This window comes from Mesocricetus auratus, unplaced genomic scaffold, assembly GCF_017639785.1.
Source record: "Mesocricetus auratus isolate SY011 unplaced genomic scaffold, BCM_Maur_2.0 Super-Scaffold_100025, whole genome shotgun sequence".
Classification (NCBI taxonomy): domain Eukaryota; kingdom Metazoa; phylum Chordata; class Mammalia; order Rodentia; family Cricetidae; genus Mesocricetus; species Mesocricetus auratus.
The window spans coordinates 21,186,824-21,211,138 of NW_024429206.1; the positions used below are offsets into that span (position 1 = coordinate 21,186,824).

General features: G+C 47.6%; 1 protein-coding gene across 2 annotated transcripts in view; it reads right to left on the bottom strand.

The window, feature by feature from the left end:
- Positions 1-4,527: 4,527 nt before the first annotated feature.
- Galnt17 (polypeptide N-acetylgalactosaminyltransferase 17) overlaps positions 4,528-24,315 on the bottom strand; it is a 397,683-nt gene continuing 377,895 nt past the window's right edge. For both annotated transcript variants that reach the window (XM_040731689.1, XM_040731690.1), the window contains exons 9-11: positions 22,013-22,108; positions 7,253-7,420; positions 4,528-6,095 (exon numbers count right to left, since the gene is read on the bottom strand). In XM_040731689.1, the coding sequence (XP_040587623.1) occupies positions 5,967-6,095; positions 7,253-7,420; positions 22,013-22,108 (393 nt within the window). In that variant the 3' untranslated portion in view covers positions 4,528-5,966. The remainder of the gene's footprint in view (positions 6,096-7,252; positions 7,421-22,012; positions 22,109-24,315) is intronic.

Genomic DNA, 24,315 nt, shown 5'->3' on the forward strand with positions numbered 1-24,315 from the left:
CTGCTGATTTCTGTTTGTTTTGCTCATATGGTTTCTTACTCTGTACATTTGGTTAGTCCGGAACTCACCATGTAAACCAGGTTGACTCAAATTCATAGAAATTCATCTACCTCTGTCTTGGAGTGCTGGGTTTAAGGGTAGGTACCACTATGCCCAAGTATGCCTAGATTTGTGTTTTAAAAAGTTAGGGTCCAAAGGGATGACTCAGCGGTTAAGGGAGCTTGCTGCTCTGGCACAGGATCTGAGTTCGGTTCCCAGCACCGAAGTTGGGTGGCTCACAACCACTTGCAACTCTAGTTCCAGGGATCCTGATGCCTCTGTCTGTTGCAGGCACCCATAGTCACACGCACACACCCACACACCCACATGCATATAGAGGCTTTTTTTTTGTCTTAAACTTTTTATTTTATGTATATGAGTGTTTTACCAGGGTTGTCTGTGTACTGTGTGCATATAGTACCCACAGAAGCTGGAGACGGTGTCAGATCCCCTAGAACTAGAGTTACAGGTGGTTGTGAACTGTCACGTAGGGGCCGCAAATTGAAACTGGATCATTTGCAAAGAGCAGCAAGTGCTCTTAATCACTGAGTCGTCTCTCCAGCCCCTTAAACATTTTTGTTAATAATTTACATATTCTCTCTCTCTCTGTCTTGTGTGTGTGTGTGTGTGTGTGTTTTGTAGGTTTTTTTTTGTTTTGTTTTGTTCAAACAGGGTTTCTCTGTATAGCCCAGGCTGTCTTGGAATTTTCTCTGCAGAACGAGCTACCCTCACCTGCCTCTGTTTCCCAGGTACTGGGATTAAAGTCATGCACCACCACTGCCTGGCTTTAATTTCTAAAAGAAATTGTGCAAAGCACCCCACAGGAGAAATGATTAAATACACTTGTCAAAGGGGCACTGGCATGATTTTACAGAATGAAAAAAAAAATCTCCCGTTGGTCCCCTAACTCAGATCTAGAAAAGTTATGAGATGGATGAAAGAGCAGTTTCTGAGCAAGGAGAGGGAAAGCCAGCAGAATGTTGATCTGGGGCTCAGATGGGACAGGAGGCAGGCAGTGAGCAGGCTCTGGACACCTGGTCCAACCCAGGCTTCAGGAGCCACCTGCCTACCTCAGCAGGCTCCGACAGCCCTGCCCCCAGCCTGCTGTCCTGTAGCCCTTCCTGTAGCAGCATTCCAAGAGAGGTGCAGGGAAGGCTCATGGCATATAAACTGGGGACAACCTATGTTTGCAGTCTTAGCGGAGTGGCCTGGCCTTGTGGAGCTCACTGTGTAAAACGGGATTTTTTTTCAATTTGAGCTAATGCATCCTTTTATGTTCCCTAAAATTGTAAGTAGTAATCCTATAAAAAATGCTATGTTAGTTATTTGTTTTGGTTTTTGGTTTTCGAAGACAGGGTTTCTCTCTTTCCTTTAATGCCTACAGTAGCCCTCCCTCATCCACACTCCCCCACTCAGGAATGGACCTGGGGCTGTTTGGCTGGTCCCCGATCACAGCCCCACAAACACCAGTCCGTGACATATGGCCCTGCCCCGTGGAGCTAATACAAACGGTCCCAGACAAACAATATAGCTGGCCTCAAACTCATGGCTTACCCCCTGCCTCAGCCTCCTGAGTGATGGGATTACAGACATGCATCACCGTGCCCAACTTCACGCTGTTCCTTTTCTAGGCCCCAGAGTTAAGCACAACCATAATGGAAACACTTGAGATACAACACATAGATTCAAAGACACTGGCTTTGACAGCTTGGCGTTTGTCAGAAATGCTGTTTGTGTGCAATTAAGGGATCAAAGGGAGGAGAGTGAAGGAAAGGGTCCTAGACGTGAGTATGTGCGGTCAGTGTGAGGACGAGGAAGGGGACAGTGGTTATCAGAACCCAGCACGCCCTGCCATACCTACCCCTGAGACCAAGATGATGGTGACACTGACAAACTGATGTTACTCTCAAACTATGCCATGTACCAGGTTTTGGTGAAAGACCACATGCTTTCTTCAAGCTGAATGCTTGGAGCTTGCTGCTCCTGCATTACTGGGCAAGATGGCATCACTGGGCCATCCCAACACTCCCAAAGGACTTGGGACCACAGGTTCCCCAGGGCTGTGCGTTACCAACTTTACTTCTTTATAACAGAACACCTGATTAAGTTTGGGAAGGGATACAGTCCATCATGGCAGGAAAGGGATGGCTGCAGGACTGTGAGCTCCCTGGGCATGTGGCTCTTTGAGTTCGAGGCGAGCCTGGTCTGCAGAGTGAGTTTCGGGACAGCCAGGGCTACATAGAGAAACCTTGGCTTGAAAAAACAAACACACAAAAAAGAATCTCAGGGCTGGGGAGATACTTAAGGGGGTGAAGCACTTGCTACACAGATCCCCCAAACCCGTGTAAAGCTGGCCATGGTAGCACATCTGTAATCCCAGTGCTCCTACAGTTAGACAGGAAGCAGAGGCAGGAGAGTTCCCACAAGTTTACATGCCAGATAACCTGGCGTATGCCATGGTGAACAGCAAGAGGCACTGCTTCAAAGATGGTAAAGTCTAACTCCTAAGATTGTCCTCTGACCTCTGCACACTCACACACAAACGTGGGCGTGCACGCACATACCCCAATAAGAGCAAAAGCCCTCAGAGCTCACCCCCAATGACTCATATCCTCCATCGAGATCTCACCTCCACGGTCTCACAACCTTCTGTGGATCAGGTGTTCAAACCCATGAGCCTCCAGGGACATTTCACACTCAAATTCACCTCAGTCAGCTTTTCACTCCCTCCTACCCCAGCTTCTTCACCAATTCCTCTTTTCCTCCTTGGTCTCCAGCCGCTCTCAACCCGTGTCATCACCAGGTAGAGCCATAGGACCACCTGGCTGCCGACCCTAGGTTTGGGGAGGAAGTTGATGACATAGTATATGGGAATGGCCATATCAGCCCCCAGGCCCTGGGGTCAAGGACCAATGCTCAGATTTAAAACCCGGGTGCTGACGCTCATAGGGAATGAGCCTCCCGAGAACAAACCCAGCATTTGCTGCCACACGGCAAGCCAGGCAGATGCCCTGTCCTGGTGCTTCCTGGCACTGAAGATCCAGGACACTAGCCATTCTACCCCACGTCATGTTCTCTGGCCTGCCAACTCTCTCCCTGCTTCTCCATTGATCCCCGAACCCAAAGTTCTCAAGCTGTTTGCTCTTAGGTTAGCCTGAGGCTATGGTACTTAGGATGACAACTGAGGGTAAACGTTTCCCATGCCTATGCTGTCAGAGTCCAACTCACAAAGGACAGACTAAGAAATGTGGCAACTGATATCTGTGTCTACTTTTGCATCCACGTCTGTCTGTCTGTCTGTCTGTCTGTCTGTCTGTCTGTCTCAGTGTGTATGTGTGTGTGTGTACAGTCCTTCCTAGTTTCTTCCTATAAGAGAGACATGACACGGGACCTACCATTACCACAACAAGGCATCTTGTAGGATTCAACTTCTCTATGAACACCCGGGAGGTGCTGTGCACATCATGGACAGTGGAAGTTGCTGGAGGCAACTGAAGGGGAAGGCTGGGTGGGCAGGCCAGGTCTGCAGCACAAGGCTCACAGCTTCCTGAACAACTTGACCCTCTTAACCTGAGGTCAGCAAGAGGGAGCATGAGCCAGTGTCAAATGTCAAGTTCTGCCCAGTTTTGAATAGATGTTGTGTGTAAGAGCAGGTAGGCTGCCAGGTGGTGGTGGTGGCACACGCGTTTAATCCCAGCACTCAGGAGGTAGAGGCAGGAAGATCTCTGAGTTCAAGGCCAGCTTAGTCTACAGAGCAAGCTCCAGGACAGGTTCCAAAGCTACAGAGAAACCCTGTATGGAGAACACCTCCCCCCCCCAAAAAAGTAGGTATGTTTTGTCTCAACCTGTGAGGTGTTGTTAGTTTGTTTACCCTTAATAAGACCCCAGACAGGCATATTGGCACAACCTAGGAGGAGTCTCAGTAGAAACTGTCTACACTGGATTGTACTGTGGGAAGGCCTGTGAGGATTGTTTTACTTAATTGATGTGGGAAGACCCAGCCCACTATGGGCAACATCATTCCCTAGGCAGGGGGGGTCCTGAACTATATAAGAGTGGAGAAGTCGCGTTTAGCAAAAGCGAGCACACGTACATTCATTTCTCTCTGATTTTGACTGGACATAAAGGTGACTGAGCAGTTGCTTCAAATTCCTGCTTGACTTCCCTAAAATGATGAATTGTTACCTAGAATTGTGAGTCACGTAAACATTTCCTCCCCTAACAAACTTTTTGTCAGAGTATTTTATCCCTGGTCTATAGAGTAAGGCCTTGTCCCAAATAAAACCAAACTTCAACTGCCTCTAAAGCAAGGAAACACTGTACCACGTCTTAGGAATTCTCCTGATGTCACTGGGTACAGGAATAATCAAGTCCATGTGTTGGTGATATGTAGTTTGATGGCAGAGTGCTTGAGTTGGATTTGATCCCCAAATGCAAACTAACAAAAGCAAACAATACGAAAACCAAAAGACAGATGAGGCTGAAGTGTGCGTTGTGGGATTGCTAACATATTTATTTCACAAGGAGGGAAGATGGGGCAAGGGATGATCATCAATAAAGATGCCACCAAATGAGACAATGGATCTCACACTGGGCATCTCCAGGGTTTGGCTTTGGGCGGGAGTTGGCCAAGGACAGTAGTGGATGGGGGTGGGGAGACAGAGAAGGGGTACCCTAGCAGGCAAGATCCAGTCATGTCCTCTGGGCCAGTGATCCAGGGATGTGGGGTCATTTGCCCCCCCCCATACTTCTAGGCATCCTTGTCCCCATCCAGTGAGCAATGAAGCCACAAGCCCAAGACCACACAGCTACTTCTGCTCTAACACACTCTCACGCTCAAGCATACAAACACAGCATCCAGCCACACACATCACCCAGGCAGGCACACTCTTGCTTTCCCGTGCATGCAGACACATCCATATATTAACTCTGATTTATAAGTGCACCCTAACCAGAGGGCAATTGGAAAGAAGCAATCACTCTTACAAGAGGAAACTTCTGTCCCCCACCAGCCAGCAGAGCATGGGGTGAGATGAGCCGAGCACTAAGCCATTGCGGAGGGCCCTGTGCCTTTTGCTAGGCTGACTCTTCAGCCCTTATGTCCTGCACGGAAGACCCTTGCTGTGACATGAAACCAGGACGCCTTGTGAAACCAGGACGCCTTGTCCCTGGCCGTACTGACCAGGTACTGGGAGCATCCTCCATGCTTAGCTGCTGACTTCGGCTCCCTCTAGATGCAGGCAGGGGCTGCTCATATTTTGGACCCCAGGTGACGGAGACAGGGTGCATCAAGCAAAATCCAGAGGAGTCCAGAACTGCTGTCCCAAAGTCACCTGGGTGGTGGCTGCCTTGACATACGAACAGGCACCTGGGCCAAAGTATCCTCAGGAGAAATGAAGTCTCGGGGTCTCATTGCCTCCTCCTCTCCTTCTCCAAGAGGGAGCTAGGATGTGGCTAAAGCCCCCAGGGTTCCCCCCATTTCTTGGAGGGCCCGGGTGAGTTTCACAAGCAGCTGCAGCAAAGAATGATATGAGAGAGAGAGAGAGAGAGAGAGAGAGAGAGAGAGAGAGAGAGAGAGAGAGAGAGAGAGAGAGAGAGAGAGAGAGACTCTGACCCTGCCAGGCCTGGCTGCTGGTGCTGGGTGGATGTTATGGTAGAGAGCTAAGAGCAGGCTTGCCCCTTGGTACCCAGAAGATGCAGCAGCTCCTGGTCTCCCAGACACGGTTGAGGGGAGATCTTCAGAGTGCCCAGGCTGAATGCCTGAGAGGGACTTAACATCTTTATCCAGGGCTGCCCCGAAGGAGCCCTGGGAGGCAGGCTGAGCGAGCGCCCTCTGGGCGCCTGCTGTCTCTCCACCATGTGCCTGGTTCCGAGGCGCGCCAAACCCTGTCCCGGGTCTGGGCTCCATGCGCCCTCCCTCCTTCCGTCTACTTGATGGAGTTCTTGATTGTCCACCTCTGTCCCGTACAGCTTCGGAGGATGAGGTCGATGCCAGCCAGGCCCCGGTTCTCCACCTCCAGGCAGCGCCCTGTGCCTTTATTCATGATGGCTCCATTCTGGGAGGAAAGAAAGGAAAAAAACAAGGAGCCGGGGAGGCAGACGGAGACTTACCCACTGTAGCTCCTGTATTTGTGGCTTCTCGTGGGGGGAACAAATCCCATCCACATTTTCCCACAGTGGAAGGGACCGTGGGGGCTACCCTGGTTGAGTGGCTGAGAGGTGGGGGAAAATGGTGGTGACCAAGGCAGGATAGAGACTTCCTGGGGGCAGGACAGTGAAGCAGCTTGCCAAGCCCGATAACCTGAGCTCCATCTTGGAAGAGATGAGCTAACTCTTTCAAATTGTCTTATGAAGCTACACGTGAGTGCATCGTTTGCCATGTAAACGCACAGACCTGAGTTTGATTCACATAACTTACATAAAATAGCTAGGTACAGTGATGTACACTTGGAATCCCAGTGCTGGGGAGGCAGAGACAGGAGGATCCCTGCAGCTCGCTGACTAGCTAGCCTAGCCTACTCAGCAAGTCCCAAGCCAGTGAGAGCTCTGTCTCAAAAACAAACACAAAACAAACCCCACCAAGGTAGGGGCTGGAGACATGGCTCAGCTGTTAACAGCACTTGCTGCTCTTCCAGAGGATCCAAGTTCAGTTCCCAGGCCCTCTGTTGGGCAGCTCCTACCATCTGTAACTTCACCTCCAGAGGTGGCTAGCACCTCCTTGTGGCCTCTGTGAGTACTGCACTTACGTGCACACACACAAACACACACACACACACACACACACACACACACGCACACCTGAAAATAAAACTAAAATCTTAAAAAAATAAACCCAGGTAGTCAGTCCCTGAAGGCTCCCCTCTGACCTCCACATGTATGTACATGTGTGCCTGCACATACACAAATTTCCAGGGGTATCTGAGAGCTGACTTTCTCAGTCCTGGTTGAGAGTGCATAGTAGCAGTCAGGAATCCTCTCTGTGGCTTATCCTAAGCAGCTCCAACATTGGTGATGCAATCAGGCAGGCTACTCCGAACAGGAATCCTTCTTCCAGTCCTCCTGGAATTGGGTCTGGGAGCTTGGCCCAGGGCTGGCAGATGTGGCTCCCCAGTGGCCCTATGTGTGGAGCCTTGGGGACGTCACACCATTACCCCTCTGCCCCGTGGCTGGTAGCATCTTGCCTCTTCCCCAGCCCTGCTACCACAGAGCTCACCTGGATGAAATTCCACCGCTTGTACAAGCTGCTCTTGACCTTGTCACAGTCCAGGAGCTGTGGCAACCGACTCTTGGAGTTGTCCACCAGGCAGCGGGTGTCAGGGAGGAGTGTGGTAGTCCCCAGAGCACCCAAGTGCAGAAAACCTTCCTTGGTATAGCGGGCGAGCTGTGGAGGAGGAAGAGGGGGAAGAATGAGGCCCTAAGAGGTGAGGCACCATGGCTCCGGTCCCCGGCTTAACCTCAGCTTTCTGTCCATTCCACAGTTGCTTCCAAATGCCCAACACGTAGGACACCCTGCTCTGGGAGGACAGTGGGCCAGCTGAGCCCTCTGTCCCTCCTTCCCTCCCTCCCTCCCTCCCTCCTTATTATCTCTTCCTCCCTCTCTTTCTTCCTCCTCCTCCTTCCCTCCCACCCCCATCCTCTCTCCCTGGTCTTGCAGCTCAACAGAAGGGACTTTTAGACTCTTGGAAAACCACTGAACCTTCACAGAGCCCATCAAGTTCTGCTTAGGAATCAACCAGGAAGATAGTAGGATACGATGATGAATATTGATCACCAACTTGACAGGATCTAGAATCATCTAGAATACAAACCTCTGGGCATGCCCTTGAAGGTTTTTCTGGAGGAAAGAACCACCCTAAATGTGGGAAGCAGCATTCTCAGACTGGGGTCTTGGACTGAATAAAAAGGAGACAGTGAGCTGAGCACCAGTGTTCATCTCTCTCTGCTTCCTGACTGCAGATTCCGTGTGACCCATTGCTGTTATACCATTGCCAGCGTGACTGTACTGTAGGCATTGAGCTCCAATTAGCCCTTTCTTCCTTCCAGTTTGTTGTTAGGTGTTTTTTTGTCACAGCAGTGAGCAAAGGCACCAATACACTAGGGAACTCTGCTCAGAAGCAGGAGTGACTCTTCTCTGGTGATAAGATTTTCTGGAGGGGTTCTCATCTTTTGGTGAAAGCTACTCAGAAACCCTTGGCTCCGATCTCCCAAAGGGAGCCTTGCTGCTCCCCTTGAACATGCAGTAGCAAGCTTATTAAGTGTCCTTAAGAGAGACGTCATGAATGTGTGCTCTACACGCAAATTAGTTCCAAATCAGAGGAATTGTTCGAGGCAAAGTGGTAAGAAACTCAGAAGCCCTCCCTTCTCCTCCCCAAACAACATTGCCCCGAGTATGTTTCAATTCACCCAAATGCAAATTGATGAATGACAGCAGGCTGCCTTTATGTTCCAGGGAAAGATATACACAGCTGCTTATTGAAATTATGAATCAATCTATTATCCAGCAAGCAAATGAGCAGTGCTAAGAACATTAATTAACTGAGCATATCTATGACCCAGATGTTTAAAGAGCAGAGCTAAAAGCTGCTTGGAGTTAAGAGGTTCCCTTCTGAAGTCTGCTTGGGTGCGAAAGACAGACCCACCACACTAAAACCACTGAAACCAGCGAAAATCAGATACTAGCTCAAGCCATGTTGGCACCAGAGTGGGCAGGTAAGGGGGCTGTGTTCTAGTTTCATGTCTGTGTGTGTCTGTGGGGAAACACACCTGACCAAAAGCAGCTTAGGGGAAGACAGTTTATTTCATCTCACACTTGGAGGTCACAGTCCATCCTTGGGGAAAGTCAGGCAGAAACTCGAGCAAGAACTTGAGGCAGAAGCCATAGGAGGATGCTGCTTTCTGGACTTGCCACAGGTCTGTGCTCAGTTAGCTTTCTTGTATAGCGCAGGGAATGGTGCTGCCCACGGTGGGCTGGGCCCTCCTGCATTCATTACCAGTCTTCCACAGACATACCCACAAGCCAATGTAATATGGGCAATCCCCAGTGGACACTCCTTTCTCAGGTGATCCTAGGCTGTCAAGTAGACAACTAAGGACAGATGGGCTCTTGGTGGGACTTTCATATCTATAAACAGAGGTTCGTCTGGGTTCATGGGCCAGTACCCAGATTTTTCTTTCATGGTCTGAAAGATGACAGCTGTTACAGATTGAGTGAAATGACTCACGGGTTCATGCTCTGCAGTTTTGGTCCCTTACTGGTGACACCATTTTTGGAAGTTGTCAAACATTTAGGGGGTAGGGCATTGCTAGAGGAAGTAAGTAGGTCAATGGGGGGACATGCTTGCAGATCTGTTATCCCTGGCTGCTTGCTATCTCATGCTGGGTCACGGCCAGCCATGAAGCAGACCGCCTCCACATTCGCCATCTGCCAGCATGTGAGCTGCTCCTCCATGACTGCCCTGTGGTGATGCCCTAAGACCAGAAGTCAAAATGAGTCCTTCTTCTAAGGTGTTTGTGGCCGGTATTTTTTGTAGCAGAGATGAGAAAAGTAACCGATGCTGTCAGACCACCAGATCCCACGTCTACTTCCCTGTTGCAAGGTGGAGTAGTGAACCCAGGGCCACTTGTCAAAGTTCTCCTGTTTTGTCTCAGTTCTGGATTTGGAGCTTTCTTGGTGTAGTTGCCTACTGTGCCTCCTTCTAACCCACATCACTCAAGTTCTGGTTTCCAACCTCCAAGGCATTGCTTCAGGTATTTCCCTGCTGGGGCAGAACACTCACCGGCCTTCCTCCAGAAGGTTTGGCTTCAACACTCCAAGCCAAGCCCTCTGTGGGATTCACTCTCTTTCACTGTGTCTCTTCTCTTGTTGCTGGGTGTGTGTGGACTCGGGAGCCCTGGTCTCTCTTTTCCCAGCTGTGATTATCCTCTTCCTTCACTTACCAGCTATTAGCATTTGGGTTTCCACTTTGGGCTTTGTGAAATCACACTGGCATGGGAAGTCATGTGTGTGTGTTTACACGTTGTGCAGCGATTTCCTCTGAAACTGAAAACACAGAAACTTCCAGGAAGTTCCTGAAACTTACGAGACTCCTAAGGGGCGGAGGTGGGGGTGGGGCGGGTGTATGAACAGTCACAGGCAATGGAGAAGGACTCTTGATCAGCTGAGCTGCCTGGTGGTTGTACGTGGTGGTTCCATGAGCCATTGCACAAGCAACTGAGTGCCCGTCATCCTGGCTCCTGCCAGTATCCACTCATCTGCTGATTCTCTCCATAACCCCAAAGAGTCACTGGTTCACTAAGCATTTGTTCCTTTGATTTCTTGTCAGAGCCCTATCTGGGGTGAGGAGAGTCTGCTCATGTCTCCCCAGTAAGACACATGCCACTGACTTTCACTTTTCTCGGGTGCATACCTATAGTTGGAATAGCTCATTTGAGGTCATGCGGCATCTCTGTGTGTAACTCTCTCAATAACTCTCAAATTGTCCTCCAAAGCAACAACTTCACATTCTCACTAACACATTGGGGTGAAATTTCCCATATCCCGGCCCAATCTTGTTATTGCCCGCTTTGATTTTTATTTTAGCCATCCTAGAGAGTGAGGGTTGGCCATTGTGATTTTGACTTGCATTTCTCTGATAATTAGTGGTGTTAAACATTGTATCTACTGTTTCATATATTCTCTGGGGAAAATGTTCATTTAGGAACTTCGTCTGCTTTTTAAAATGAGTTGTCTGAGTTTTCTGTTTCTTTGTGCGTGTGTGTGCATGTGTGTGTGTGTGCGTGTGTGTGTGCATGTGTGTGTGTGCATGTGTGTGTGTGCATGTGTGTGTGAGCACATGGGCATATGGGAGTGGAGGTCAAAGGGCAGCTTTCAGGAGTAGGCTCTCTCCTACCACATGTGGGTCCTGTGATTGACCACAATTAAGCAGACTTGGCAGCAAGTGCCTTTACCCACTGAGCCATCTTGCTGGCCTTTCTCTTCCTCCTTTCCTTCCCAATTCTTCTTTGTTTCTCTTTCCCCCTCTCTCCCTCTCCCCTCTTCATCCCCCACCTCTCCTCTTTCCCTTTCTTCCATGAGATGCAAACCTTCTTCACACACCTGGACACTAGAAACTCTTCAGATGACGACTGAACACTGAACACTTCGCTCCATCCTGTGAGGTTTTCACTGTACTGGCAGTGTCCTTTGAAGCACGGAGCGTCTTTAATTTTGATAATAGTCTGTTTTTTTTTCTCTTTGTTTGTTTGCACTTTTGATGTATCTAAAGAAACCATCCACAACGCCAAGGTCAGGAACATTTATCACTCCCTGTGTTTGCTACGACTTTCATCATTTTCCCTCTTATATCTAGTTAGGCCTTTGATCCATTCTGAGCTCTTTTTCTAGATGATCTAAGGGAAGTGTCCAAATCCACTCTTTTTCATGTGGGTATCTAGTTGTCTCAGCACCGTTTGTTGAAAAGACTCTCATGTCACCCTTGTCAGAAATCAGTTGACTGTGAACGCGACGATTTAGTTAGGGGCTTTCAATGCCGTTCCATTGATCTCTGGGTCTTTCTTTCATTATCGTGGCTGTCTGTGTGTGTCTGCCTGTGGTGTGTGCATATGTATGAATATTTTTGCATGGATAGGGCGTGCTTAAACGTATGTGCACACATATGGAGGGGCTGATGTCATAGTTAGGAGTCTTTCTTGATTGCATTTCCTCTTAATTATAGAGGCAGGGTCTGTCAGTCAAGGCCAGATGTGGCTACTCTCACTAGCTTGCTGGCTTTGAGGACCCCATCTCTCCCTTCTGAGGTTGGAATTACAAATGGGTCACCATGCCCACTTGGCATTTGTGTGGGCTCTGACCTCTGGTCTCCACGTTTGCCCAGCAAGCCCTTTAACCTTTGGCCCACTTCCCTGGCCCTCACAACATGGATGACTGTAGCTCTGGAGTGACTTTAGAACTGGAGTACATATTTTCAGTTTAATTCTCTGCAATCAACACTGTTTTGTCTATGCTGCATCTCCTGTGCTTGCAAATCAATTTTAGAATTGCACTGCACCTGGGCACTGGCTTGGGGGAGGGTGGCCACCTTAATAACATTTGTTCTTAGACTCCATGCACAGCAGATCTTTCCCCCTAGGGCTGTAATGCCTTTCTATGCTGTTTTATAGTTTTCAGTGGGATAGGTCTTGTATGTCTTTAGTTGAATGTATTCTCGAGCATTTTGTCTTTTGTATGCTGATAGTATTGTTCTTATTTATGTATTTATTTACTTAAAATTGTGCGTGTGGGGGGGTGTTGAATAGAAGTCAGAGGACAACTTGTGAGAATCAGCTCTCTCCTTCTACCACGTGGGTTCCTGGGGATGGAACTCAGATCGTCAGGTTTGGTGCAACCGCCTGTACCTACTGAGCCATCTTGGTGGCCCTTGTTCTTTTCGGTCCATTCGTGCAGAGTTGTCATTTAGACAACTACTCTGGCCACAGTCAGCCCCCTGGGATTTTGTGGCCACACTGAACTATGGCCTCTGCATGCTTCCTTAGCGACTGATTTCTGAAGGGCATGGCCAGGGGCCCTCAGATCACACCCACATAGACTCACATCCCAAATGTGCCTGGGTCTCCATCAGCTTTACAGTCCTCTCCTGAGACTCCGTTAGATAGCATCTCTTCCATGCCTGCGGTACACACCATCCTCCTTCAGTCTCCCGCCCCGTGGCCTGAGCTCCCGGTGCCTGTGTTTCCGTTTGGTTCAGGTGGTCTCTCGCCATTCACGGAAATCCGTCTTCACTCACCTTTTCCCAATTCCTCTGCTCTCTGACCCCTTTGCAGATTGTAAGCCATTATCTCTCTGTCATTCTCATCTAGGTCATTTTTCTACTCAAGCCGGAACATAACCAGACATTGTCTCTGTGTGCATGTGTTCATGTGGGTGCACATTTGTGTATAGGTGCACATGCGTGTGTGTGTGTGTGTGTGTGCGTGTGTGTGTGTGTGTGTGTGTGTAGGTCAGAGGTCAACCTGGGGTGCCATTCCTCAGGTGCTGTGCGCCTTACTTTTTGAGGTCGGATTCTCACTTTCCCAGAACTCACTAAGTAGGCAAGAATGACTGACCAATGAGTCCCATGGATCTCCCTGCATCTGCCTTGACAGTGCTGAAATCACCATCATGAACCACCATACCTGGCTCTTTTGCATGTGTGCTGCTGGGGATTGAACTCAGGTCCTCACTGAGTCATCTCCCCAGCCCTGGTAGGTTTTAGGCTAACAGCAATCCCACCCATTTTTGAAAGCCATGAAGAATAAGAGAAGTATGTTACAGAGAGCCAGTCCTGGCTGAATACCTTTGAATGGGTTAGGCTCACTCTAGATTTGCCTGCTGGGCCTAGGAGAAGAAACGAACACCATTATCCACAACCCTAATGCATGAAGAAAAATAAAACCTCCACCATCAAATACAATTAATTCTCATTTAGAGGGAAAAGCATTTTCTAGTTGAGATGATCTAAGAGAGACTCGCAACTATTAACCCAGATTTAACAGCCTTAAGGGAGAATTGAAATATTCAGGTTACAGCCAGATAAACAAAATTCTGACAATAATTGCAAAATGACTCTGGAACGCATTGAAAAAATCCATTAAATGGCCGATAAAAACATGGCTCGCAAAGCCTTTGCCATTAAGGGGCTCTCTCGTCACTTTAAAATCAGGCACAGTAAGCCTGGAAAGCCAGACTCAGTGAAGAATGAAGTTTGTGTACCTTCTGTTAAGGAGACACGTGTGTGTGTGTGTGTGTGTGTGTGTGTGTGTGTGTGTGTGTGTGTGTGTGTGTGATTCCAACCTGCTCCTTCAGCTGCTGTGTTAGCTTAGTGCTCAACTGAGATGCAGTAAGAACGGCTTCTCATGTTTGTGACTATTCTGAATACGGAAAGGTTTTTCTCCAGCACTGTTCTTTTTCTAAAGATTTATTTTTTTTAAGATTTATTTATTTATTACATATACACCAGATTGATTTGTAGATGGTTGTCAGCCACCATGTGGTTGCTGGGAATTGAACTCAAGACCTCTGGAAGAGCAGTCAGTGCTCTTAACCTCTGAGCCATCTCCCCAGCCCCCTAAAGATTTATTTTTAAGCAATGTGCCTGTGTATGTGCACCTGAGTACAGTGTCCACAGAGGCCAAAAGAGGGCACTGGATCGCCTGGGGTTGGAGTATAACTCCAGTTGTGTACTGCCTGACATAGATACTAGGAATTGAGTTTGGGACCTCTGCTAGAGCAGCAAGGACTCCTGTGACTGCTGAGATGTCCCTCCAGAGCCTCTCCTGAGCTGTTCTGAAGAGGAAGTGGCAGGCTAGCAGAGTACAGGAACCTTGTACACTGAGCGCCATTTACATTCAGACTTAGCATAAAAACAACAGAGCACACCATTGGAGAACTGGAGCCTTGCTTCTAAGACACCAGGTATTTTATTCATTTATTTTATTATCTTCACAGTGGTCAGTGTGGCCTCATGTATTTAGTGTTTCTTGGCTCTAGAGCCTTCCCAGCAGCACGTGGACACTCCTGAATGTCTTGCTCTGTCCCTAAGTCCCCCATCCAAGAGCTGCCGTCCCAGGTGCTTCACCAGCCCCACAGGACAGCGGGAGTACCTCCAGTGACTCCTTCTCATTGGTCCTATAGGCTACATGTCGCGTCTGCTGCGCGGCCTGTGTCTGAGAACGTGCGGAGGGTGTCAGGGATTGACAACACAGAGACTCTTTCAACGATGTAAAGAAAACTTTAAGCAGGCCCCAAAAAGGTTCAAGAAAACTTCCTAAGAAAGGCTCCCACCTGAGAAGCTTCTGCTCTCTCCTCTACCCTGGCTGGTTCTCCTCTGACCCCAGAAACTGATCTGGGCGTGGCAGAAGAGGCGGTTAGTCTCTGGACAAGGTCGAGCTCAGGGTGGTTTCTGCAGGCAGGCCTTTTCCAGGAACTTAATGCCCTCAGGCATTGTATTGTTTTTAGTATACATTGTCTTACAGCTGCCTACTCCCAGGCAGAAGGGGAAGTGGGTCTCTGCTCAAGGTCTGGTGTTCCCACAGTTACATGTTTGAACTGACTGTGCATTGAGTCCCTACTGTCCCTACTCTGCTCCTACCAGCTCCTTCTCTACTCCTGCTGGATGTCCCTGGTTTTCATTTTTCATGTGTATGTGAGTATGCATGTCTGTGGGCACATCTGTGTGTGCATGCATGTGGAGACTAGAGATTAATGCTGGGAGGCTCCCTCAGTTGCTCTCCATTTTATCCTGAGCAGGGTCTCCGACCTGAACCCAGAGTTCACTGATTTGGCAAGTTGAGCTAGACCCCATGTCTTGGAGAATCTCTGTCTTTGTGTGCCAAGTTGTGGGATTACAGGTATCAGCCATGCTCCTCTTCCTTCTGCCTCCCCTGGTAGGAACCCATTGCCTTTAATGAGCAGCTCCAACCTATTTTGGACCCACCCTGAATTGCTGTGGACTCGGACCCTTTCCATTTCAAATGAGCAAGGTCTTTGGAAATTATCCTTGCACAGATAGGGGCTTGGTTGCATGGGCCTGGGAGACTACCAACTCGGAGGATTCTGAGGCAGGTTCAAGTTCAAGATGAGCTGAGGCTGTAATGAGTGATTTTACAGCTAGCCTTAGCGATGCCTTATTTCAAAAGAAAAAGTAAAATGGAGATTGGAGGTGTGGTTCAGTGGTTATGGTACTTGCCTAGAATCAGCCAGTGAGCAGTTGGGGTTGGGGCTCACTGGCCATGGCATCACTTCAGAGGCAGAGGCAAGAGGAACCACTTGAAATTTGAGGCAGTGTTGCAAGACTCTGTCTCAAATGAAACTGAACAAAACAAAAACCAACCAATCAAAAAGTCAAGCAATAGCGACTATCAAAAAAGATGAGCAGTGCCTTTCCTTACTTGGCTGTTGATCCTGGGGTTTATACAAAAGTAAATGGAGCAATTCAGAGGGAGAAAGCTGGTAAGAAGCACCCCTTCATGGTCTCTGCATCAGCTCTTGCCTCCAGGTTTCTGCCTTGAATACATTCTAGGGCTGAGGAGATGGCTCAGTTGGTAAAGTTCTTGCTTTGCAAGTGTGAAGACCTGAGTTCCATCCTCAGAATCAAAGTACAAAAAGCCATGCACAGTGGTACACATTTGTACTCCCAGAGCTGGGGAAGTAGAGATAGGAGATCCCTGGGCCTCCCTGTCTAGCCAGCCTAGCCTACTTGGTGTGTTCCAGACCAGTGAGTGCCTCGGTCCCCAAAACACAAGGTAGACAGCAACTAGGGCTGATCTCTGGCCTCCACACACATTTGCATACATGTCTATGCACACTCCCACACGTAAATGCTCCTTTTCACACAGGAACACACACATGCACACATACACACACACACACACACACACGCACGCACACGCACCACAAAGACTACATTTTATTTGAAAAAAAATTCTAGATGCAATATGTAAGAACTGAGATTAAGATTATGCATTTAAAAATGAAACCAATAGGGCTGGGGATATGGTTCAGAGGTTGTTCTTACGGAGGACCCGAGGACCTGAGTTTGGTTCCCAGCACCCATGTCAGACCTCTCACAACTGCCAGTCTGCTTCAGGGGATCTGGCACCCCCTTCTGACTCCCAAAGGCAACTGCACTCAGCATGCATAGACCCACATACATATACACAATTAAAAAGAAATAAATCTTTAAAAACAAAGCAAGCATAAAGTGGGCGTGTCCCAAGCAAAAGGGACATCTATTACTACCAAATAGTAGAAGCATATTCTTGGAATCACAAGGTTATTTCCTGTGCAAAACATATTTCCTTGGGAGAGTATGCTTCACCATCCTCTCCATGGCTCTCTCTCCTTCCCTCAGCACTCACGGGATTGTATTTGAAAGGCACCAGCCTTCTGGCTGTCATTCACTTCTGCCTTTGCCTTTCCTGAGCTAATAGCTTACTGGGCCATGCCATTCCATCAGGGTGTGAGTGTCTTATTGGCACAATGCATCATAATGACAAGGCATTTGTATGATGTATTGCTTCCAAGATGAAGCCATTGAAGAGGGAGTCTAAGATCAGATTATATTTAATTAGGGGAAAAAAAGAATTCTCATGTGTCATTCTGGCGACAGATTAACTGAGAGAAGGAATGTGAGCATCTCAGGAAAGAAGGGAGAGTGAGAATAAGACACATGAACAGAGAGGAGAGGACTGGCAAAGGAGACAGTGATATACCTAGCCCTGAGCATGGTTGATAACTATTGTCAGCTCAGTTGAATTAAGAAACACCTGAGGGCCTGGCAAGATGACTCAACTGGAGAATATGTTTGTTGCAAAGCCTTGGGACTTGAGTTAGATTCTTGGAACCCAGATGGAAGAAAGAATGACTGATGGGGGAAGTCCTTCTGTGTATATGTTTGCCTTATTGGTTGATGAACAAAGCACTGTTGACCAATAGGGAAGCAAGATAGGTGGGACTAGGCGAGGTGGAGGATTCTGGGAAACAGAGGCACAGTCAGTCACCATGTAGGACGCCAGAGGAGGAAGAGGTCTGGACCCTTTCTCCGGTAAGAGAAGACCATGTGGAAATACTCAGATTAGCAGCTATGGGTCAATAATTAAGTCAGAGCTAGACAACAAGAAACCATAGCAAACGGGCAACATCTTCATAATTAATATGGCATCTTGTGCGTTCATTTGGGACTGATGCAGCTCTGGGACCAGGCTAGCAGGAAGAATCTCTTTACAAATGATTCCTGTAGGTTGTCCTCTGACCCCTGTGTATGAGTGCATATGCCTGTGCGACACACACAGTAAAAATAAGTGACTAGAGCAGTAATGAGTCACACTTTACGGTGTGTCTGTAAGGATGTGCCCAGGTTAGTTTAGCTGAGGAGAGAAAATCCACCATCAATGTGGGCAGCACCAAGCCATTGGCCGAGGCCTCCGGGTCCCCTGGTCCCTGGCAGGAGGGTGGAGCCTCAAAGCCGAAGCCTTGGGAGCTGCCGCTGTGGCCGCCCAGCCAAGTTTATGGAAAATGCTAGCTAATGCAGCTGTCAGAAACTGCTTTAAGACCTTATAGAAAGAAAGGCAACATCTCTAAGTTTATTCAAATTTCTTCAGATATTAAACCCTCATACACTCAGGGATTAGCTAGAGCTGCTGCATTAAAGGGGATTTCAATTAAGGATGTTTTATTCCAACAAACTAATCATGGCCTAGGGAAAAGGAGGGCTGAAGGACCTCCTTGGATTTGCTTTGGGTATAGCCAAAGAGGGCACCAGGTCAGACAGTGTCTTAACAGGACAGTCTGGTGAGCTGCGCCTTCTACAGCCAGTTCCCAGAGATGGTGGGAAATGGCCAGAGGCAGCATGGAGTCTGTATGGATGATTCAATAGATTTCAGCAGAGGAGAGGATACAGAAATTCTCCTATTTTCATGGTTAAAAAAGAAATCTAGAGAGTGGAAGTTAATACAATATTTGAGAAAGGTGAACAAGACAGAGCCTCAATGTGTGTGTGTGTGTGTGTGTGTGTGTGTGTGTCTGTGTGTGTGATGGTGTACACCTGTAATCTCAGTGCTGGGGAAGTAGAGGTAGAAGGATCCCTAGTTCTCAGTATTCAGGTAGCCTTGCCAGGCCAATGAGAGACCTGTCTCAAAAGCAAGGTGCACAGCACCCAAGGAATGACACCCAAAGCTGACCTCTGGTCTCTACAGGCACTCATTCACATGTGTATACACACACACACACACACACACACACACACACACACACACACACACACAAAGAAGGGTGCAAATAAAGCCAACTTCATGTTTAATTATTCCTCCTGTTGGGTTTTCTTATGACCACCCTGGACACGAGCCCAGTTCTGGCATAAAGGTGGGATCTACGGGCTACTGCTATGACTTGAGTCTGAAATATCTCCCACATACTTGGTCCCTAGCACTCACATCAGACAGCTCACAACCACCTGTAAGTCCAGCTCCAGGGGATCTGACAACGTCTTCTGGCCTCTGAGAGCACTTGCATGCATACTCACAAGCTCATATGTATGCACACACATGCACATAAAATTTTTAAAAATCTTAAAAAAAAACTTAGGCTCCAGAAAAAAAGCAGATCTTGGTTTAATTCATTATCAATCAGACAAAAATGAGAGTCTTAATGAGCTTGCAGCAGATACTTCAGAGCAAGCAGGCACTTGGAGTGGCCAGGAACTACTTCCATCTTGTTGATAAACACATGCTGTAAGACAGGAAATTATCCTCCATGGTGCCTATTTTATCTCTGTTTAATTGCTGCTTGATAATAAATTACAACATAGAGTCCATTAATTAAGCTAACAATGACCGTGGAACACCCATCTTTTCTTCTGGGAGTTGCGTGGGTCTGCAAGCATGATTCAACCCTGCCCACGGTATTCATGGAGCAGTTTAGAAAGAGGCCGGTGTGCATGGTGCGAGGAGAGGGGACTCCTCCGTCAGAAGGAAAGGGAGAACTTTGATGGGGGAGCGGAGGGCTCGGCCTGGCTGGCAGTGGGAGAACCATGCTGAGCACGCTCTCAGAGCTTGCAGGAGAACTGAAAACATTGTTAGTCCTGCTTTCAGATCAGTTCTTAGGAAGCAGCCAATGCTGTTAGGAGAGTTCACCCTCCACGTGGGGTTAGGGATGGCCATGGGAAGCCTAAGTCTATACGTGATTTTGCAATTAAGGAGATGGCAGGGACATTATGTTCACAGGTGGGATAGATCAGCAATGAGGTCTAGTTATTTCACAGCAGAAACTCCAGTACTATGCTGTGAGTGTCAATCAACCTCCACAAGAAAAAGAAACACATTGCCCCAACTCCTCTGGCTCTTACTTAGGGAAGGAGGAAGTATGTGGATGGTCATCTCTACCTGGATGTATTCTTTCATTTTATTTGTGAATATTTTTTTGGGGTGATGGGGTATGTGCACACGTGAATGTAGTTTTCCATGGGTGCCAGAAGAGGGCGACAGATTCTTTGGAGTTGGTGTTGTGAGCTGGCACACATGGGTGCTGGGAACCAAACTCTACAAAGCAAAATCTGCTATTAACCACTGAGTCATCTCATCAGCTCTTGTTTGTTGTTTATAAGATCTTCCTATGTAACTTAGGCTGGCCTCAAACTCAAAATCCTGAGTATCCCAATTGCTAGTATTACGGGCATGCGCCACCATGTCTGGGTCTATTTAAAGTGCATTTTAAAATGCTTTTTAATTAAAATTTTGTTTTTATGGTGCAATGTATCAAACTAAGGTCTTTGAGCATGCCAGATAAGTATTTTACTACTGAAGTCCATGTGAGTGTGTTCGTGTGTATGTGAGGTCAGAGGTCACCATCAGGCTTTTTCTTCTATTATTTTCCACCTTATCTTTTGAGACACGGTTTCTTTAAACCTGAAACTCAGTGCTTTGGCTAGACTGGCTGACCAGAAGGCCCCAGGGGACCCTCCCGCCCAACTCTCTGGCTCTTACATCGTTTCTTGTCAGGTTTTGGTTATAGCTTTGAGAAAAGTAACCAATACATCAACTTAGCACTGACTCTCCAGATCTTCAGGAAGGGAGTGTAAATGCTTTCCTAGTTTGTAACTTGCCTTTTGTGACTGCTGGCTGACAGAACATTTACTTTGTCTGTGAATGCCAAGTCTAATGGTGCTTAGGGATATATTTCCTCCCTGTCTTAGGGAATTTCTGCTAAGCCCTTAGAGATTGCACGCACACACAAGTTCACACACATATCCACACACATGCACACACACTGCTTACTCATGGCAAGTTATCAAGGGGATTTATTTCTTCAGCCTCTGCTTCCACTTATCATTTTGCCCTTTTTCAAGCTGCCTTTTGTGTTCTCTGACAGCCGGAAGACATTTTTTTTCTTCCTTGGTGAGGGCTCGGTTCTTGTACTGGTATTTACCTCCCAAATAGTGAAGGGCTTTCAGTATGGGCATGTCAACTTGCCTCCGTGGGGCTGGAAAGGGTGCTTGCTATGCTTGCAGAGAATCAAGGTTCAATTCCAAGCACTCACGTTTGTGCAACTAAGAACTACCTTTTAACTCCAAGTTTAGGGGATCTGATGCCCTCTCCTTGCCTCCCTGGGCATTGTATGCCTTGATGCTCATATCTAAACACACATACACACACACACACATTTTTTTAAAAAGGGTCGTTTCTGTTGTTTCTTCATAGCTGTAGATTGGCAATACTGGTTTGAAAGACACAGTATGGTACATCTCTGTCTGTTAGCAAATGACTCTAAAGCTTATCCTAATTTTCTTTTCCATATGTAATATACACATTGACCCTCTTGACATTTGTATGGATGTGACTATATATACTAGCTACTTTTATCACTTTGCCATTACAGAATACTTGACAAAAGCAACGGAAGGAAGGTAGGAAGGAAAGAAGGAAGGAAGGAAAGAAGGAAGGAAGGAAGGAAGGAAGAAAGGAAGGAAAAATGGAAGGGTTTATTGTGGCTCAAAGCTTGAGGGCACAGCCCATCATTGTTGGGGAGGCATACTGGCAGGCATGTGAGACAGCTGGTCACGTGGCATCCACAGTCAGGAAGCAGAGAGAGATGGATGCTGGTGCTCAGCTCACTTCCTTCTTTTTAATTCAGCCTGGAACCCCAGACCATGGAATGGTGCTGTCCATATTCAGTTCTGTATCTTTCAAACCCCACTAATCCACTGTAGAACTTTCCTCACAAACATGCTGAGATGGTGATTCCAAATTCTGTCAGGTTGACAGTCAATATTAACCCTCAGAGTAAACTATCTTCTTTAATAATACAACCAGAAGAACATCCAAGTTCTTAAAAAAAAAAAAGAACTCAGGATTCTGAACAACAAGCAATAGAAATCTCCAGAAGTCCCACAGGCCCCCATGGGCTGTTGATTTTACTCCCCTCTGGTCAGACATGTGGTCCTACCTGAGGTCCCCAGCCGTGGCATGGGTACAGTATGGCTGTGTGGTTCTCTAGTGGCCCCTGATCCAGGCAGACATCCTTGGCCTTATTGTTACGAAGCTGCAGGAGGAGATGAAAAATGCCCGTCAGAAACCCTCTAAAGCTTATCCTAATTTTCTTTTCCATATGTAACATACACATTGACCCTCTTGACATTTGTATGGATGTGACTATATATAATAGCTACTTTTATCACTTTAGAGATGCAGCTTGCCAGGCACCACCACAATGTCCTTGGCTGTCATTCCATGGTAGAGAAGCCCCACACAGTCCTTTCCAAGTAAGGATCGGTGCTAGAATCTGTGAGCCAATAATTTGAGCATGAAGGACAAAGCCATACAGTGGGCATCTTGGGTGCGAGACCTGTGTCTGGGTCCCGGATAGCCTGGCCTCCACCCCTCACCCTCTTTCATCTCTCACATCAAAGGACATGGCGGGGGGGGGGACTGGAGCAATAGCTTAGTGGCTTAGAGCATTAGCTGCTCTTATTGAGGACCTGAGTTCAGTTCCCAGAACCCAAGTCTGGTGGCTCACAACCGCCTGCAATTCCAGCCCAAGGTATCTGATACCCTCTTCTGGTCTGGACAGACACAGTACTCACAGACAATACCCACACCCACACAACACATGTACACATAAATAATAAGATAATCCTTTTCTTCAGGAGATGGGTGCCGGAGAGATGACTCATTAGCTAAGAGCACTTGTAGCTCTTGCAGAGGACTCGAGTTTGGTTCCCAGCACCCACATGGGAGATAACAGCCATCTGTAGCTCCAGTTCCAGAGGATCTGCAATGCCCTCTGCAGGCTCAGTAGGTACATGACACACAGGCACGCATGCAAGAGAAACACCCATACAGCTAAAATAAAAACACATTAATCTTTAACAAGAAGATACCACATGCCTGTGGACACCAGATGACTACGGCGGGTGACATTTATTGAGACAGGGTTTCTGACTAACCTGGAGCTCACCAAGTAAGTCAGGATGCTGAGCCTGTCTCGGCCTTCCAAGTGCTCCTGGGATTGGAAGTATGCACCACCATGCCCTATGTTGGTTCTTGTTTGTTTACATGAGTTCTGGGAATCAGACTCAGGCAATCACCTTACCAACTGAACCATCTCCCCAGCCTTATGGGAACATTCAGATACAGGACCATGGCTCACATGGATCTCAAGTTTAAAGCCCTCTCAGAGGGGGTAGGATTAGGGCCAGGGCAACTGTATAAACAAACCATAAGTGGGCCCCAGCACCAATGTTAGTTTTAATTAACTCAGGAATTTAAGATCAGTTTCTTAGGTCATTCCTGGCAGAGAACATGAAAAATAATAATCAAAAAGGCAAACAAGACCACTACCATTGGGTTGGGGTGATGATGGCCCAGACAAAGTGCTTGCCTTAAAAGCATGAGGACTTGAGCGTGAGTCCCAGAGCCCACATAAAAAGCCAGACATGATGGTTCATGCTTGTAATCCTAGCATGGAGGAAGCAGAGATGGGTGGATCTCCAGAGCTCACTGTCCAGCCAGACTAGCCCACTTCCAGCAAGAAACATCATCTATCTGTATATGAGGGTAGGGTTTGTATGTGGGGATGTGCATGTGTATTCGTATGTGTGGGGGTGTATGTAGGGCATCTCTGTCAGAGAACTTGACAGAGTCAGTTCTCTCCATCCGCTACCTGAGTCCTGGGGCTGCACTCAGGCCATCAGGCTTGGTGACAAGTGTCTTTACTCACTGAGCCACCTAACGCCACCTTTTCATCTTTAGTCTTGATTTTTAAACATATTCACTTTCCTTCGAATTATGAAATTATCACAAGAATATTTCGAAAATGGCATCTATGACAAAAACTGCCAGGGCCTGGAGAGATGGCTCAGCATTTACGAGCACACACTGCTCTTACAAATTCCCAGCACCCACATCAGGTAGCTCACAACCTTTTGTAATTACAGTTCCAGGGGATCCATGTCCAATTCTCTCTGGCCTCTGAGGGCACCTGCACACATTCATTTGTGTGTGTGCAAATACATAAAATAATAAAAATAAATCTTTAAAAACAAAAAGCTAAAATCCCCACCCAAACTTTTTATATGTCTACCATGGGTGACAGCTGCAGCTGTCTTCTCTACAGTTTGTCTCATGGCAACAGCCCGGTGTCACACTGTGGCAGGACAGTTTAAGCACCTTAGCTTCTCCCTCTTCAGTATCATGGACTCCCCCCTCTGGAACTGTAAGTAAGTCCCCCCATGAAATGACCCCCCCATC